This window comes from Mauremys reevesii, linkage group 1 (assembly GCF_016161935.1).
Source record: "Mauremys reevesii isolate NIE-2019 linkage group 1, ASM1616193v1, whole genome shotgun sequence".
Taxonomy (NCBI): Eukaryota; Metazoa; Chordata; order Testudines; family Geoemydidae; genus Mauremys; species Mauremys reevesii.
The window spans coordinates 27,107,571-27,124,232 of NC_052623.1; the positions used below are offsets into that span (position 1 = coordinate 27,107,571).

At 44.3% G+C, this 16,662-nt stretch overlaps 2 protein-coding genes across 2 annotated transcripts; both read right to left on the minus strand.

The window, feature by feature from the left end:
• Nucleotides 1-1,604: 1,604 nt before the first annotated feature.
• On the minus strand, nucleotides 1,605-5,947 carry CREBZF (CREB/ATF bZIP transcription factor). The gene is made up of 3 exons (XM_039514764.1): nucleotides 4,859-5,947; nucleotides 4,177-4,254; nucleotides 1,605-2,697 (listed from the first exon to the last, which is right to left on the minus strand). The coding sequence occupies exons 1-2, from the start codon at nucleotides 5,740-5,742 to the stop codon at nucleotides 4,206-4,208; spliced, it is 933 nt and encodes a 310-aa protein (XP_039370698.1). The 5' UTR covers nucleotides 5,743-5,947; the 3' UTR covers nucleotides 1,605-2,697; nucleotides 4,177-4,205.
• Nucleotides 5,948-7,585: 1,638 nt separating this feature from the next.
• CCDC89 (coiled-coil domain containing 89) lies at nucleotides 7,586-9,050 on the minus strand. Its single transcript, XM_039514751.1, has one exon. The coding sequence runs from the start codon at nucleotides 8,941-8,943 to the stop codon at nucleotides 7,861-7,863; it is 1,083 nt and encodes a 360-aa protein (XP_039370685.1). The 5' UTR covers nucleotides 8,944-9,050; the 3' UTR covers nucleotides 7,586-7,860.
• Between the last annotated feature and the right edge of the window lie 7,612 nt (nucleotides 9,051-16,662).

A 16,662-nucleotide genomic window follows, 5' to 3' on the forward strand; every position in this document is an offset into this window, starting at 1 on the left:
ATCAACTGTATACTCTGAAACCCCTGCATATATCCAGAAATGTAAACCACATGGGAAGTGTAAGGCCATGTCTAAACTACAGGTACCACAGCGGCATAGCTACAATGGTATAGCTTTGCTGGCATAACTCCGTACTATAGATGTAGCCTTCAGTGACAGAACGGATTTTTCTGTTACTTTGAAGGAACACCACCTCCCAAACAATGGTAGCTAGATTGATGACAGAAGCATTGTTCTGGAATGCTTCCATCATCAACCTAGCAGCATGTTCACTGGTGGTTAGGTCAGCATAGCTACAGCCCTCAGGGTGTGGATTTTGCACACACCTGAGCAATGCAGCTATGTCAACCTAAATTTTAGGTGTAAACCAGGCCTAAAACAGTTACACTGCATCAAGTTTAGCCAATTTGTTAAACATTTAATTATTGTCATTCATTATATTTTTAAACATATTGCAGAATGCAGTCAAAATAGAAAAAGCTGTATGCGTAAGGCCCTATTTAACTGGCAATACTGCAGATTCCACAATAGAACGCTTCCACTGCAATTCTGACAGTGAGCACTGCAAGAGCCCCTACTCTCAGCCCCAGATGGCTAACAACCGAAAATCATGGAAAAGTAATAATGGACTTTGTTACCGCAAATAGGGTCCAATATTACTTTCCCACAATTTTCCATGCCTTGTCTGCAGCTCAGCCACAGTTTGACAATTATTTGCAATTCAAGTATGGCCTTATGTGCGCACCTATTACTAAATATAACAAGCACTTTGTTGGCCCTTAGTCTGCAATTTAGCATGTGAAAACAAGAACAGAACTTAAAATTATGAATATGATAGTATAGAAAGAGTAGATCATCATCAATATTAGGAAGCAAAAAATGAAATGAAAAAATGAGAAAGATGTCACTGGAACATGGAAATAGCTACTAAGCGTGTGTCTATACTTAAAACGCTACAGCAGTACAGTTGTGCCAATGCACCTGTGCCATTGTAGTGCTTCAATGCAGATACTACCTACACCAACAGGAAGGGTTCTCTCATTGGTGTAGATTATCCAGTTTTTTCATTGACCTAGCACAGTCTATGTGGGAATGTACTTAGTCATTTTAACAATACTATTCAGGCATGTGGATTTTTCACATCCCTGATCAATGTAGTTGTACCGACCCAATTTTCTAGTGTAGACCAGGCCTAAGATTTCTACTTAAGTTGTATGGTTTCTTGAAGAAATGCTCCACACAGTTAAGTGTTATTTATTAAATTACGTATGTAGTAAATCAGAGTGGTCACTGCAAACCACAAGGAGAAAGTGTCACTGCATCTTAGACTCTTGAGAAACAGCAACAGTTTTATTCCATCCCCACCCACAAAAGTTGTTCATTTAAAAGAGAAAGTAATTTTATAAAGCTGTAAGAGAAATCAAAGTATAGTTTAACTCTTAAATACCAGTTTTATATTCTTGCTTAGAAAGCTTCCCAACTGATAAAAATACAGACAACACTGTTAGCACTCCCTTTTTCAATTCCCAACCACCTAAAGATCCATCCATTAAAAATAAAATGTTGAGTTAACAACAAGATGAAAAAATTATTTGAGCCCATAATTGAAAGATCGACACATCTGGTTTTATTATAGTACTGTATTCTTATTTGTACGGCACAGAGCTAATTACAAAGAAACATTTACAAGTTTTTCAAGTCTTGTTAAGATATCAGTTCAAGGCTTCTGCTTCAAAAAGCTATATTTAACAATATTCCATACAGATAGCACAAATTGATTAGCATTCAAAGAATTTTCCCCTCTGTTTGGCTTACATATGATTCAGAAGGCACTAAAAATCCCTGCAGTCACATTCTTGGGAGTGGATCCTGTTCTTAATTGTACAGGCACACATCATTTTGCATGTTGTAAAATTAGCTGTTGCTCATATGCAGTAGATTTTACAGAACGCAGTGATGCACATGTGCATATTAGAAGCCACAATTAAGTCCCAGATTGCTCTGATCTAACAATGAAGTGTTTATAATTGTGCAAAAAGGGAGAATCCTATTATAGAGCAAAATAATGTCACATTTAAGTTAAGGTAACTTAAAAAGTTACCTTAATGCTGACTAAAAATGCCATGGAGTCTTCCATGCTTATTGTTTTAATACTTTTGTTGAATAAGATGATTACAAGTAAAGATGCGTTTCTCCAACTATGAGCTGTACAAACTCAGTCTAGGCTCAATCAAGTCCAGTTCTTCCCAGCTCACGTATCACCAAGAATAAGAGCTCTAAAAGTTACATTAGGCTCTTAATAACACTTGGACTACCCCACTGCCTACAATGGGGTTGTAGAAGTGTAAAAAACTGGAACTCTAAATAGACAATCCAGCTGATACTGCATATGATGGAACAGAATCCACAGCTAACTAGTTCTTAGCTGTGCTGGCTCTGTAGTTCTGTGAACATGCAACTCTGAATACAAAGAAAGCAGAAGTTTACCTTTGTACATTGTCACTTTCCAAATTAGTATCACACTAACTTTGGATTGGTGAGATTAGTTTTTCCAAACATTCAAGCTTTTCAAAAATGAAAGACAGCAGAAGCCCTGTTACCTCTTTTTCCCCATGTCTTATACTACCTTTTAAAATAAAGCAGGAAATGTGGCCAGCAGCTGGTCCCGTCTCTTCTGCCCCAACACAGCTGTATCCACTTTAGCATAAAGAAAAACAAGGATGCTAAATACACACATACTTTATCAAACAGTGATGTTTCACAAAGAAATTAGTTGCCTCTTCTCTTCCTTTAACTCCTATTACCATTAATGGGAGCTACTTAAGCACATCACTGGGCTAAGGAGACCCTTCAATTTACTCTTAATGCAACATATAAATCCATTATACCTTAGTTTTAAGGTTTAAAGTATATTAACTCAATCATTTTAGAAACAGATGTCTCAATTGTTAACCCTAGACTTAAGTTGACCCATTCTTTGTGAAACCTCACTTTACATTTAATTTTTCACAACCCTTTCTTCCCCAATTTACATACATGTAAATCTAAACATTTTAATACAACCAAAAAATAAAAAAGGTGTATTGTAACCTATTCGTCTTGCAAGATGGGTAGTATTAGTGCTGGTCCAAAAGCAACTCTCACACATTTGTCTGTGACCCCAAAATTATTTTATTCCTCCTCTCTTAACATGGAGGTCTGCATGAGCATTATTTTTTCAAGCCATCAATGTCAAGACATAACCTTTGTTCATCTGCAGATTGTATTTCCTAACTGACAATAGAAAGTTAAGAGATATTTCTGAATACTCAGAGATGTCAATTTAAGATCCCATAGTAAAGTTACACAAGTGTGCATGCAATTTTCTAAGTAAAAAGCCACTTTTGAATACAAGGAATCTCAGTGAGCTTGGGTATACAGACTATTTATTGTGAACTAGAATTAGAGTTATTTCAATGCACTGCAATCTTTAAATTGCAATTCACATCACAGTTCTGTGAAAAAAGTAGGTGACTTGCCTGCATTAGGGTGCCATTGTACAATGTTACTAATTGAAACCAATACTTGGGTTCTGTTTAACATACAACATTTTACATCACCAAGTAAGGCAGACTAATGAGAACTGATTTTCTTTTTTAAAGTGATATTGAGAACCACCCAGGACTAGAATCAGGAACTGTATACCACCGGAAGGCACAAATCCTGACCTTTCAAAAGAAGACCCATTTGCTTCTAGTTCTGGGTGGTCTAAAGACAAAAAACCTTAAATTAAAAAAAAAAAAAAGTCACATCATACTGATTACCATATTATTTGTCCCTGTCCCTAGTCAGATGCATATTTCAGTAGCAAATATCTTAAAAACTGATACTATTAGAAGAGAAGCAAACAGTGTAAGTTATTTTTCCATTAATTTGAGAGATACTGGCTAATAAAATCAAGTCAAAATTCCACTGCAGAATATAGGCAAGGAGAATAATAATGATCAGAATTTGATTTTAATATCCACTACCTGTCCATCCCCCAAAGCTGGAAACACTTTGGCAAATCAGTACAAATGCTTTCAGGATGAGAAAACATTTCTAAGCACTGGTCCTGAACCAATGATCAGAAAAACCTGGACTAAGCATCAATACAAGCTGTTTGATATCGCATTATGGGAATATATGGATCCTTACCAGGTTGCGAGGTGGAAAACGACTGTTCTTTAACCCCTACACAACGGAGCCTGGCAGGGCAAGTACCTAAAAAAGAAACTGTCAGAGAGGTTTAATAGTAAATGTATAATTGAGACTTGTTACAGTTTTATATGCATGCTTTAACTGTTTGCTGATCAATACTATTTTTGTTCTTAAGTCTGTCCAGTGATGATGTCCTAATAAAGCAGCATTTTTCTTTAAAAAAAACAAGTATTTTCAGCTCCTCAGGATAAGCAGACTACACATTATCTGATTCAAAACAGGGTAGACAGTATTATCTTTACTGGCAACTGTGGGGACTGAGCACACCTTCATGCTTCGGGTTTGCATGATCTTTCACTCACTGCTGCAAACGGCTCCGAATACACCTGCATGTGTCAGTTTGCACAATACTGTATTTAGTACGCTGCTGTAAGCAGATTCCAAGCGCGCTATTGGTGCGCCAGTTTTGCGCGATCTTTACCCAATACAAACAGGCTCCCAAGTGTGCCGTTCACGCGAGCTCTTTACCCTCTGTCACACACGGGCGCCGTTCCCATGCCAGTTTTGCCTACCCCCCCGTTTTTCAAGCCATGGCCTGCTTGCTCCGCCACGGCCCGAGGCCCCCGGATGTGGGCACAGACAGGTGAGAATAAAGACCGAAGCAGGTACTTGACCCTACATTTTGAAGGAGGCACATGCCCGCCTGGCACACAAGGAGCAGAACTCCACCGACAGCTGATCCCTGTCCACGTGGAGGCAGATCCCGCCGGAGGCCGGCCGCTCCTCCCCCTCCGACTCCCCAGCATCCTGGCTCGGCAGGGCGTAGTCGTGGTCGCGGCTCTCGCCGGCCTGTGGCGGGTGCTGATGGGGCGGGTCCGTGTCCCTGAAGAGGCTGGTACGGAGCCTGAGCCCCCCCGCCCCGGCCAGGCGGCTCAGCAGCTGCCCCAGGGCGCTCTGGTTGGCCAGCACGGCCCGCAGGTAGCTGGTCTCCCGCTCCAGATCCCGCAGGCGCCGGTTCAGCCCCCGGTTGCGGTCCCGCAGCTGCCGGTTCTCAGCGGCCAGGCCCTGCAGGCGGCTCTCCAGCCCCAGCACGTATTGCTTCTTCTTCAGCCGGTTCAGGCGGGCCGCGGCCGCCGCCTTCAGCCGGCTCCCGGCCGCCACCCCGCCCAGGCTGGCCCCGCAGCTCCTCCGGCCCGGCGCGCTCATGGGCGGCTCCGGCTCGTCCTGCTGCCCGCAGAAGCAGCCGCTCGGCTCCACGTCCAGGTCCCAGTGCGGCTGGGCCGCCTCCAGCAGGTCGCCCAGCTCCAGCCCCGCGAATGGGTCCTCCTGCTCCGCCGGCTCCTCGGCCCCAGCGGCCGCCTCCCCCATGGCCTGCGGCGGCTGCTCCAGGACGGCTGGGTCCCAGCGCTGCTGTTTGGGGCGGGGGCCCCCCGGCTCCTCCTCCCCGCCAGCGCCCCCTCCGGCCGCAGCGGCCGGCCCCGCGCTGGGGAGCTGCCAGGCGGCGGCCGAGGGGCTCTCTCCGCCCGACGAGGCCGCCAGCAGCTGGGTCAGGCTGTGGCGCATGGCGGGGAGGGGGCGAGGCCCGGGCTGCCCCGCAGGCTGGTCCGGGGAGAGGAAGCGGCTCCCCGAGGGGGGAGGGGCGACGCCGCGGGACTAAGAAGCGAGCGAGGCTCCAAGGCCAGGCGGGACCCTGCCGCCGCCAGCCCCGGCGAGCAGGCCGCAGCGCGGGGGGCTGGAAATGGCGGCTGCTCCGGCCGCGGCTGCGCGGTACCGGACAGAGAAGAGGCCCCTCCCGCCTGCGCGCGCGCCATTTTCGGGAGCGAAGGGGCGGGGCAATGGGGGGAGGATTTGGGCGGGGGAGGGGCGGGGTAGCGATAGGGTTAGCCGTGGCGGTGTTACAAAGCCGAACAAACAGGCTGCGTTGCCGAAAAGTGGTCTCCCTGTACTAGGGTGACCAGACAGCAAATGTGACAAATCGGGACGGGGGTGGGGGAGTAATAGAAGCCTATATAAGAAAAAGACCCCAAAATTTGCACTGTCCCTATAAAAATCAGGACATCTGGTTACCCTACCGTATACTTATGAAGAAGCTTTAATCCCGAGCAGGGATGGCTCCAGACCCAAGCGCGCAGTTGGGGCAGCATTTTGCCGGCAGGGCGGCAGGTGGCTCCGGCGGACCTTCCGCAGTCATGCCTGCGGGAGGTCCACCGGAACCGCGGGACCAGCGGACCTCCCGCAGGCACATCTGCAAGAGGTCCCCTGGAGCCGCAGGACCAGCGACCGGAAGCGCGCCCCCTGCGGCGTGCCGCCCTGCTTGGGGCGGCCAAATTCCTAGAGCCGCCCCTGATCCCGAGAGCGGTACCAAGGGCCTGTTAGCACAGACGGGACCCCTGAACTGCAGCCATCGCTGGAGCACAGCGCTAGGGCAACAAAAATGGTCAGGGGTCTGGGGCACATGACTTATGAGGAGAGGCTGAGGGAACCGGGCTTATTTAGTCTGCAGAAGAGAAGAATGAAGGGGGATTTGATAGCAGCCTTCAACTACCTGAAAGGGGGTTCCAAAGAGGATGGAGCTCAGCTGTTCTCAGTGGTGGCAGATGACAGAACAAGGAGTAATGGTCTCAAGTTGCAGTGGGGGAGGTCTAGGTTGGATATTAGGAAAAACTATTTCACTAGGAGGGTGGTGAAGCACTGGAATGGGTTATCTAGGGAAGTGGTGGAATCGCCTTCCTTAGAGGATTTTAAGGCCTGGCTTGACAAAGGCCTGGCTGGGATGATTTAGTTGGGATTGGTCTTGCTTTGAGCAAGGGCAACTGTATTCTTCTATGATTCTATGATGTGCACACACTAGGGGAAGAGAACAGTTTTGCCAAGAATCCCTGCCAATACCCCTATTGCTATAGTAAAATGATGTATTTATTATCCTTATAACATTACATAGGACAGCATGGGGCTCAGTTTACTTGAGGATGATGTATAAAGTCCAGTTTTAAACCTGATTTCCAGTGATCCACATTTTTCATACCTAGGGCCTGATCCAAGCCCCACAGTCGTTGATAGGAGCTTTTCTGTTGATGATGATTACTTTGAATCAGACCCCTATGTATAGAGAGCTAATCATCCACTTGAAAATCATTCTCTGTGATAAAAATACTGTACATGTACTAATCTGCTTTATCCCGCCACACAGGTAATAAACTGTGATCTTGTTTGTGTGACCCCTTTTTCCTTTCCAGCTCCACTTTACTGTATATTAACAATATGCTATATCAAATATAAACTCTTCAGGACAAGAGCTTTTTCTCTTTATTTGTCATGTAAAACACTTAATGCACTTCTATAATCTGTAAAAATTACTAGAAACATGAGAGGCAAGGAACAAACAAGACAAAATCATAAATGAATATGAATTTTCCATACTAAAGTCCATTGTTTCCCAGTTTTATTTAGCATAACTTGTTCTACTACTCAAAGTGCCACATTAGGCTGCCATTTCAAATCAATGGTATGGAAACAAAAGATGGGCTTCAGACCAGACCTCATAAAAGGTTTGTAAAGCTGTGGGCACACTATAAAGAAATCTGGTAAAAGATCATTTTAGTTTTTAAAAAAAGGGTTACTAACAAGCAGTAAGTAGTGTGCTATAATAGTTCTGCGGAGAGCTGAACAGAGAGTGAGGGGTTATGACATGAAATGACGGAGTTTGTTATTCAGCTCTTTTTCTTTAGTTAGTAAGTCCATGCTGTGTTTCTTGTAAGCATCAAACTGCATCCAGAGCTCACTGTATGCTTGCTCACTTCCCTCCACACGTCGCTGCAGCTCTTGGACCCTTAAGTTGCTGTCCACTGCTGCTACCTCTCTCACAAAGCGCTCCTCTACTGTCAGCCTGGCCCTCTCTGCAGTCTCCAGTTTCTTCTCCAGCTGCTGAATTTCCCGTTGCTTCTCCTGCAGTGTCTTGCCCCTCTCCATAGCCAGATGCAGCAGCTCCTCTTTCTCACGGCTCACCCTCTCCAACTTGGCTTGCAGCTCGCTGCCCTCAGCCTTTTGCTGCCTTTCTGCCTGCTCCAGCTGTGCAACTATTTGGCAATGCTTCTCCTCCAGACTTTGCAGCTGGCTTCTCAGTAAATCAGTTTCCTGGGCATGGACACTGGCTTGTTGGCTCTGAGCTTCCAGTAGCTCCTTCTCTCGCTCCTGGGCTCTGTGGCTCTCTTGAGCACATCTCTGCTTTAAGGAATCTGCCTCCTGAGAGAGCCTCTTCCCCTGGGAAGTGAGTTGGAGGACCTCAGCCTCCTTCTCCTTCAGAGCCTGGCTGAAAAGGGTTTGGTTTTCCTGCCTCAGGCGCTTATTTTCCTCCCTCAGCAGCATGTTCTGCTGCTTGTACTCATCCTTGAAGCGGATCATGTCCTCATGGTTGGCAGCCAGGTCCATAAAGCGCTCCTCCAGCTGCTGGGCCCGGCGGGTCTGACTTTCAAGCCTCACACTATCCTCCATCCTCAACTCCTCCAGCTCCATGTTGAGACTCTCCAGTGCCTTGCAGCGCATTAGGGTATCATCCGCTCGCTTCTTCAATATGCAGATGAGCTGAGACTGCTCATGAAGGCGTGAGCGTAGCAGAGCTTTCTCCCCCTTCTCCCCATCAGAGAGCCCATGGAGTTTCTCCAGGGCCTCATACAGATCTCCCATGTCTCCTTTTGTTTCTAATTCAGCCTCCTTTGGATCATTTGTGGGGCAGGACATCTCGGGGTCCTTCTCATCCTGAGGCATGGAGCTGCTGTCTCCTGCAGAGTCTGTAACTCCAGCTAGATAACAACAGCTTCTCTTAGTAACATTCAAAATTATTTAATTGCACCCAACAGTTCTAGTTTCCCAACCAACAGGGCTGCAATTGGTGGATATGCTCGGGAAGTTCTATTATATCACAAGTCAGGAGACCTGGACATTCCAGAACAGATGGCAGTTTGCCAACAGCTCTTGAACTGGTCACTTTCCTTGGCTCTGCAGATTGGGGAGGGGGGAAGGATCTAATCAGTATTTTAGATGTCTGTATACTAATGTGAGAAGTATGGGGAATAAGCAAGAAGAACTCGAAATGCTAGTAAATAAACACAACTATGTCATAGTTGGCTTCACAGAGACTTGGTGGGATAATGCGCATGACTGGAATATTGGTATAGAAGGGTAGAGCTTGCTCAGAAAGGACAGATGGAAAAAAGGGAGGAGGTGTTGCCTTATATAGTAAAAATGAATACACTTGGACTGAGGTTAAGATGGAAATAGGAGACAGGTTTGTTGAAAGTCTCTGGGTAAGGATAAAAGGGGTAAAAACAAGGGTGGTGTTATGGTAGGTGTCTACTACAGACCACCTAAACAGGACGAAGAGGTGGATGAGGCTTTTTTTAAACAACTAACAAAACCATCCAAAGCACAGGACTTGGTGGTGATGGGAGACTTCAATTACTCAGACATCTGTTGGGAAAATAATACAGCAGGGCACAGATTATCCAATAAATTCTTGGACTGTATTGGAGAAAAGTTTATTTCAGAAGGTGGAGAAAGCTACTAGGGGAGAGGCTGTTCTAGATTTGATTTTGACAGATAGGGAGGAACTGGTTGAGAATTTGAAAGTGGAAGGCAGCTTGGGTGAACATGATCATGAAATGGTAGAGTTCATGATTCTAAGGGAGAACAGCAAAATAAAGACAATGGATTTCACAAAGGTAGGCTTTAGCAAACTCAGGGAGTTGGTAGGTAAGATACCGTGGGAAGCAAGTCTAAGAGAAAAAAACCATTGAAGACAGTTGGCAGTTTTTTAGAGAGACAATATTAAGGGCTGTGACGTATGGCCAGAAAGGCTTAAGCATCCTGCAGGCTAAATGACCCAGAGTCAACCTGTAGAGACATGTTAGAAAAGTATGTGAATGCAGTTAGAACTTTGAAATGCAAACCTGTATTGGTAGAGAATTAGAGGTGATACTAATAGTATGTGTGTCTTGTTCGATTTTAGCCATGTAAACAGACAGTTCCTTTCTATTACTATAGCTACTGATTTAGAGATCAAAAGGAAATATTAACATTTAGATGAATCTTGGGTGAAATAGTATCATTGTCTATATGTCTCTTTAGAGCTGTATATGAGCTACATAATGGATAAATTACCGGTGATGTTTGGGAAAAAGAAGGCTACATCAAAAGCCTATTGATCACCCAGGACTATATTGTCGAGAGAATGCTAAAAAAAGACCGTATAAAAGACTCTTGGGACCTGATCCTTTCATCTCAGATCTGCTTGATGGTTCATGCAGGGGAAGCTTAAACCACAAGGCTGAGTTCTCCAGTCCTAACCTGGAATTACCCTGAATATAAACATTGGACTATAACCTATGAACTAACGTATGAACTAATTCTGTAAGAATTCTTTGCACCTACAAAGCTCACCATCTCCACTGTGAATCTGAATCTCAAGAACTGTACTCATGTCTGTATGTATACCGATCTTTTAACCAATACTCTCTCCCTTTTCTTTTTTAATAAATTTTAGTTTAGTTAATAAGAATTGGCTGTAAGCGTGTATTTGGGTAAGATCTGAAATATTCATTATTAACCTGGGAGGTAATGTGTCTGATCCTTTGGGATAGGTAGAACTTTCTTATATGATGAATAAGATTTTCAGTAATCCTCATCATATTTGACTTGGGTGTCTGGGCAGAGTCCTGAGGCTGGGTTGCTTAAGAGAACTGTGTTGGCTTCACAAAACGAGATCAAACTAGTTGGAGACATAAAAGGTAACAAGAAAACATTCTACAAATACATTAGAAGCAAGAGGAAGACCAAGGACAGGGTAGGCCCGTTACTCAATGGGGGAGGGGGGAACAATAACAGAAAGTGTTGGAAATGTCAGAGGTGCTGAATGACGACTTTGTTTTGCAAAAAGAACAGGAGTACTTGTGGCACCTTAGAGACTAACAAATTTATTTCAGCATAAGCTTTCAAACCTGACTTTGTTTTGGTTTTCACCAAGAAGGTTGGTAGTGATTGGATGTGTAACATAGTGAATGCCAGTGAAAATGAGGTAGGATCAGAGGCTAAAAGAGGGAAATAACAAATTAAAAATTGCTGAGGCAAGTTAGATGTCTTCAAGTCACCAGGGCCTGATGAAATGCATCCTAGAATACTCAAGGAGCTAACTCAGGAGATATCTGAGCTATTAGCAATTATCTTTGAAAAGTCATGGAAGACAGGAGAGAGTCCAGAAGACTGGAAAAGGGGAAATGGAGTGCCAATCTAGAAAAAGGGAAATAAGAACAACCCAGGAAATTACAGACCAGTTATCTTAACTTCTGTACCTGGAAAGATAATGGAGCAAATAATTAAGCAATCAATTTGCAAACCTCTAGGAAGTAATAAGAGTCAGCATGGATTTGTCAAGAACAAATCATGTCCGACCAACCTGATACCTTTCTTTCACAGGGTAACAAGCCTTGTGGATGTGGGGGAAGCAGTAGACATGGTATATCTTGACTTTAGTAAGGCTTTTGATACTGTCTCGTATGACCTTCTTATAAACAAACTAAGGAAATGCAACCTAGATGGAGTACTATAAGGTGGGTGCTTAACTAGTTGAAAAACCATTCCCAGAGAGTAGTTATCCATGGTTCACAATCATGCTGGAAAGGAATAACGAGTGGAGTCCCACAGGGATCAGTTCTGGGTCTGGTTCTGTTCAATATCTTCATCAATGATTTTGATAATGGCATAGAGAGTACATTGCGGATGATACCAAGCTGGAAGGGGTTGCAAGTGCTTTGGAGGATAGGATTAACATTCACAATGATCTGGACAAACTGGAGAAATGGTCTGAAGTAAATAAAATGAAATTCAATAAGGACAAATGCGAAGTACTCCACTTAGGAAGGAACAATCAGTTGCACACATACAAAATGGGAAATGACTGCCTAGGAAGGAGGACTGCAGAAAGGGATCTGGAGGTCATAGTGGACCGCAAGCTAAATATGAGTCAACAGTGTAATACTGTTACAAAAAAAGCGAACATCATTCTGGGATGTATTAGCAGGAGTGTTGTAAGCAAGACACGAGAAGTAATTCTTCCACTCCACTCCACGCTGATTAGGCCTCAACTGGAGTGGTCCAGTTCTAGGCACCATATTTCACGAAAGATGTGGACAAATTGGAGAAAGTCCAGAGAAGAGCAACGAAAATAACTAAAGGTCTAGAAAACATGACCTATGAGGGAAGATTGAAAAAACAATGGGTTTGTTTAGTCTGGAAAAGAGAAGACTGAGAGGGGCCATGATAATAGTTCAAGTACATAAAAGTTGTTACAAGGAGGAGGGAGAAAAAATGGGTGGTTTTTTTTTTAACCTCTGAGGATAGGACAAGAAGCAATTGCAGCAGGGGAGATTTAGGTTGAACATTAGGAAAAACTTCCTAATTGTCAGGGTGGTTAAGCAATGGAATAAATTGCCTAGGGAGGTTGTGGAATCTCCATCATTGGAGGATTTTAAGAGCAGGTTAGACAAACACCTGTCAGGGGATGGTGTAGATAATACTTAGTCCTGCCATGAGTGCAGGGGACTGAATTAGATGACCTTTCAAGGTCCCTTCCTGTCCTATGGTTTTATGATTCCCTGCTGCACCAGCACAAAGTTAAGGAAGCAGTGAAGAAAAAGACACTTAGCCCTAGCCAGAAAAAAAAACCCAAACCTAAATAAGACTAGTACTTATCCATGTCCAGCAACCCCCCTAATGACAAACACATGGCAGTTCTTTACTGCTGTGATTCCAGGCAAATATTGTCTGTTTACTTAACTATAACATTAATAAGACAAATAAATCCTTACACAATTTTCTTCCCCTCTGTTCCTCATTCCATATCTGTTATTAGAAACACAAATATAACGGGTTACTGGACTGGACTTTTAACTGATTGTAAACGATGACTGGATGTCTATGAATGAAAAGGGCTATATAAGTGTTAATTATTATTACTGAAGGTGAGTGATCTAATGGTTAAAGCACAGGGTTGGAGACCTGGATTCTAATTTTTCCTTTGCCACTGACTTGCTGTATTATCTTGGGCATGTCACCTGTCTGTGGCTCAGTTTCCTCATCTGAAAATTGGGGAAAATATTTATATTATAGGATCAGACTGGGACCCTACCATGCTCGGTGTCGCAGAAATGTGTGAAAGGACACTAACGAGCTTCTACACAAAAAGACACATGAATAGAGGTGTGTAAAACATACATGTAAATGAGCATGCTGAAAAGCAGCACATTTTGTTTTTAGATTGTGAGGTAGTGGTAGGATAAGAGGATAACAGAAAGTGGGGAGGCAATGCCAGGAAAGGGAGGATGGAGCGCAAGGGAGGTAATGTGAAGGAGAGCAGTGTGGGCATACAGCTAGTCAGCAGAGATTAAAGAACAGTCTCAGAGCTGTGTGGTGGTGACCTTCTCCAGAGGGTGCCATCCCATAAAGGTACACCAGTCCATGCACACCCGCTGCTGCTGCTGCTTTCCCTGCCTCCTGACAAGTGGAAAGAATTGGAGGGGAGAGGAAAGGCCCGGGTTTAGGTGGGCTGGGTGCAAGGGATGCAGGAGAACAGGCTAAAGAGGCTGGTTTAAGAGTAGTGTGTAGGAAGAGAATAGGAAAATGTTTCCTTACCAGATATTTTCTTTTCTCTGGTTTGTCTGCCACTCCTACTGTAGGGTTTCTGTCTCCATGGCGACAAGGGGCTGAATCAGACTCTAGTCATTCCACAGCTCATGCCTGCGACTTGGCTACATGGAAAGCTGCCAGGTGTTGGCAGGCCAACCCTGAAATAGCTGGGAGTGCTTCACAGCAAACAAATACCATTAACATATTTTTTTTAAAAGATCTTGTAAAGAGAACTGGATATTCCAGAAGAGAAAATATTTAAATGAACTGCAGGCCTGAACTCACAAAGAGCTGGAGAGGTCACATTGTCAGGCTGTAAGCTTCAGGGAAGGGGCCTTGGCTTCATACCTGAAGATAATGAGATATGGATCCTGCCCCAAAGAGCAATGAAGGATCTAGGCATGAGGTGAAAGAGAAGAGCAAACAGCAAAAGCAATGTACTTGGAAAGAGGTTGTGCATATGTCTTATTGGCTCTACTTGCGTTTGTGTGTGTGGGAAGTTTATGTACTGTATGTGCAGTTGCCAGAGAGGCGGGGCACAGATTATAGCTTTTTTAGTAGTATAAGAGGGTTGTTGTGGGTGGGTGAGCAGGCTCAGGTTTATAGAAGCTGGGAATGGGCAACAGGGAATGGATCACTTGATTACCTGTTTATTCCCTCTGGGGCACCTGTCATTGGCCACTGTCAGAAGACATGATACTGGGCTAGATGGACCTTTGGTCTGACTGTGTATGGCCATTCTTATATTCTTTATAGGCTTCCCTGGCAAATTAAGTGCATTTTTAGGTGGGATTTGATGGGCTAGAACAGAGGGGAGCATATGCTGCCTATAAGGCAGCATGGACAGAGGACTGAATGAGAGTAGGAAATATACGTGATGGGGGCTGTTAGGTGGCTTCTGTGCAGCAAAGATGGTGACAAAAAGAAATGAGAACAGAAAGCTAGGCAGGAGCCAGAGTATGTAGGCAAGGGGGAAATGCTCTCTTTTCCACTTTATTCACATTTGACAATACTGATTTTGGAACAGGGAGGTAAAGTTATGTCAAGGCTAGTCATATATGTGGGAAATTTATTTCCAGGTGGAAGGATTATATGCAATTGTGATAAATGAGGGTGGGGGGGGAGGAGCTCCCTTTTATGGATCCAGCCAGCCAGTTAGCTCTAAAATCCCTCTTAGTAGCTGTTCTCTACTTGCTTTACCTGTAAAGGGTTAAAAAGTCCCCCTGCATAGGCAAAAGGAAGGGAGTGGGGCACCTGACCAAAAGAGCCAATGGGAAGGCTAAAACTTTTTAAAATTGGGAAAAAACTTACCCTTTCTCTGTCTGTTGTTCCCAAGGAGAAGCAGAGACAGGGCTGGAACTATGCTCTAAGAAGCTTGGGGCTAAGTATGAAAAATCATCTAAACCATATCTAGAAACTACTCACTTGAAACCCCCAGATATGTAAGTAGATCAAGAAATGTCTAGGAAGACGCGAGTAGATTTATTTCTTTTTATTTCTTTATGGCTTTTGAACTGCTCTGTTCTAACCCAAACTGCTTTTGTTTTGCTTGTAACCTTTAAGATGGACCTCAAGAAGGCTGGATTTTTGTAAGTGGGTTTTTTAAATCTAGCAATAGCCTGAGTTTTCGATGTATTTTCTTTCCTTTTGTTTTTAATAAAATTTACCTTTTTTAAGAACAGGATTGGATTGTGTGTCCTAAGAGGTTTGTGCATATGTTGTTTAATTAGCTGGTAGCAACAGCTGATTTCCTTTGTTTTCTCTCTCAGCTCTTCCCTGGAGGGGGGTGGGGTGAAAGGGCTTTAGGGTACCCCACAGGAAGGAATTCCCAAGTGTGCCTTCTGGGGTCCTTAAAGGGGTTTTGCATTTGGGTAGTGGCAGCATCCACCATCCAAGGTCAGAGAAAAGCTGTAACCTTGGGAGTTTAATACAAGCCTGGAGTGGCCAGTATTAATTTTTAGAATCCTTGTGGGCCCCCACCTTCTGCACTCAAAGTGCCAGAGTGGGGAATCAGCCTTGACAGCGATGTTTTTAAAATATAGTAGGCACTTTAGACTCATCAGACTCGCTGATGTACTATGGCTTGTGAGTTTTGCCGGAAGGAAAGTTCATTGGAAGAACAGACATCAAGTGTCTATTATCTTAAAAAGTGATGGACACAACTGCTTACAGCCTCCTTCATAAAGAGTAATTGGAGTTTAGTTCAAGACAGCTATTGACTCACTGGCATGCACTTTCCAAGAAGGTTGTCTTTTGCCTTCTTGTATTGTCTCTCAACTACATGCCCCGAGAGACCTGGCTATGGATGACTTGGAAGCCTTCTTCCTTTTGACTGCAGGGTAGCAGAGTATGTCTCCGCTGCAGCTGGGAGTGAGTCTTCCAGCCTGGATAGACAAACTCGTGCTAGCTCAGCCCAAGCCAGCACCGTAAAAACAGCAGTGTGGACGTTGTGGCACAGGTGACACACCTGACCGCCTGGGTCTAACCTTGGGTGGCTAGCCCAAGTCTCTGCTACTGCCACTGTCATGTCACCGCTCTTAGTGCGCTAGCTCAGTCCAAGCTAGTGCAAGGCTGGCTACCCACTTGCTCTTAGCTGCAGTGGAGACATACCCAAGCAAAACAAACAAGGAAGTTGGCTTCCTGAAGCCTTCTGTCTTGACAGCTGAACCCTAGATATCAAAAACAAATTCCTCTAGGCTTTTTTCTGTCAAAGCAAATGGTAGTAGCTTAGTCAGAGGCACATGGTGCTTTAGTGTAGGGTTGTTTGCACATATAGTGTTAAAAAGTCCATATTGGTTAGGTGAAGAA

Excerpts from the sequence above, each read along its gene's own strand:
- CREBZF (XM_039514764.1), bottom strand. The coding sequence starts at position 5,742 with ATGCGCCACAGCCTGACCCAGCTGCTGGCGGCCTCGTCGGGCGGAGAG. Across the intron at positions 4,255-4,858 it reads GCATGTGCCTCCTTCAAAAT|TTTCTTTTTTAGGTACTTGC; the intron begins GTAGGGTCAAGT and ends CCTCTCTGACAG.
- CCDC89 (XM_039514751.1), bottom strand. The coding sequence starts at position 8,943 with ATGCCTCAGGATGAGAAGGACCCCGAGATGTCCTGCCCCACAAATGAT.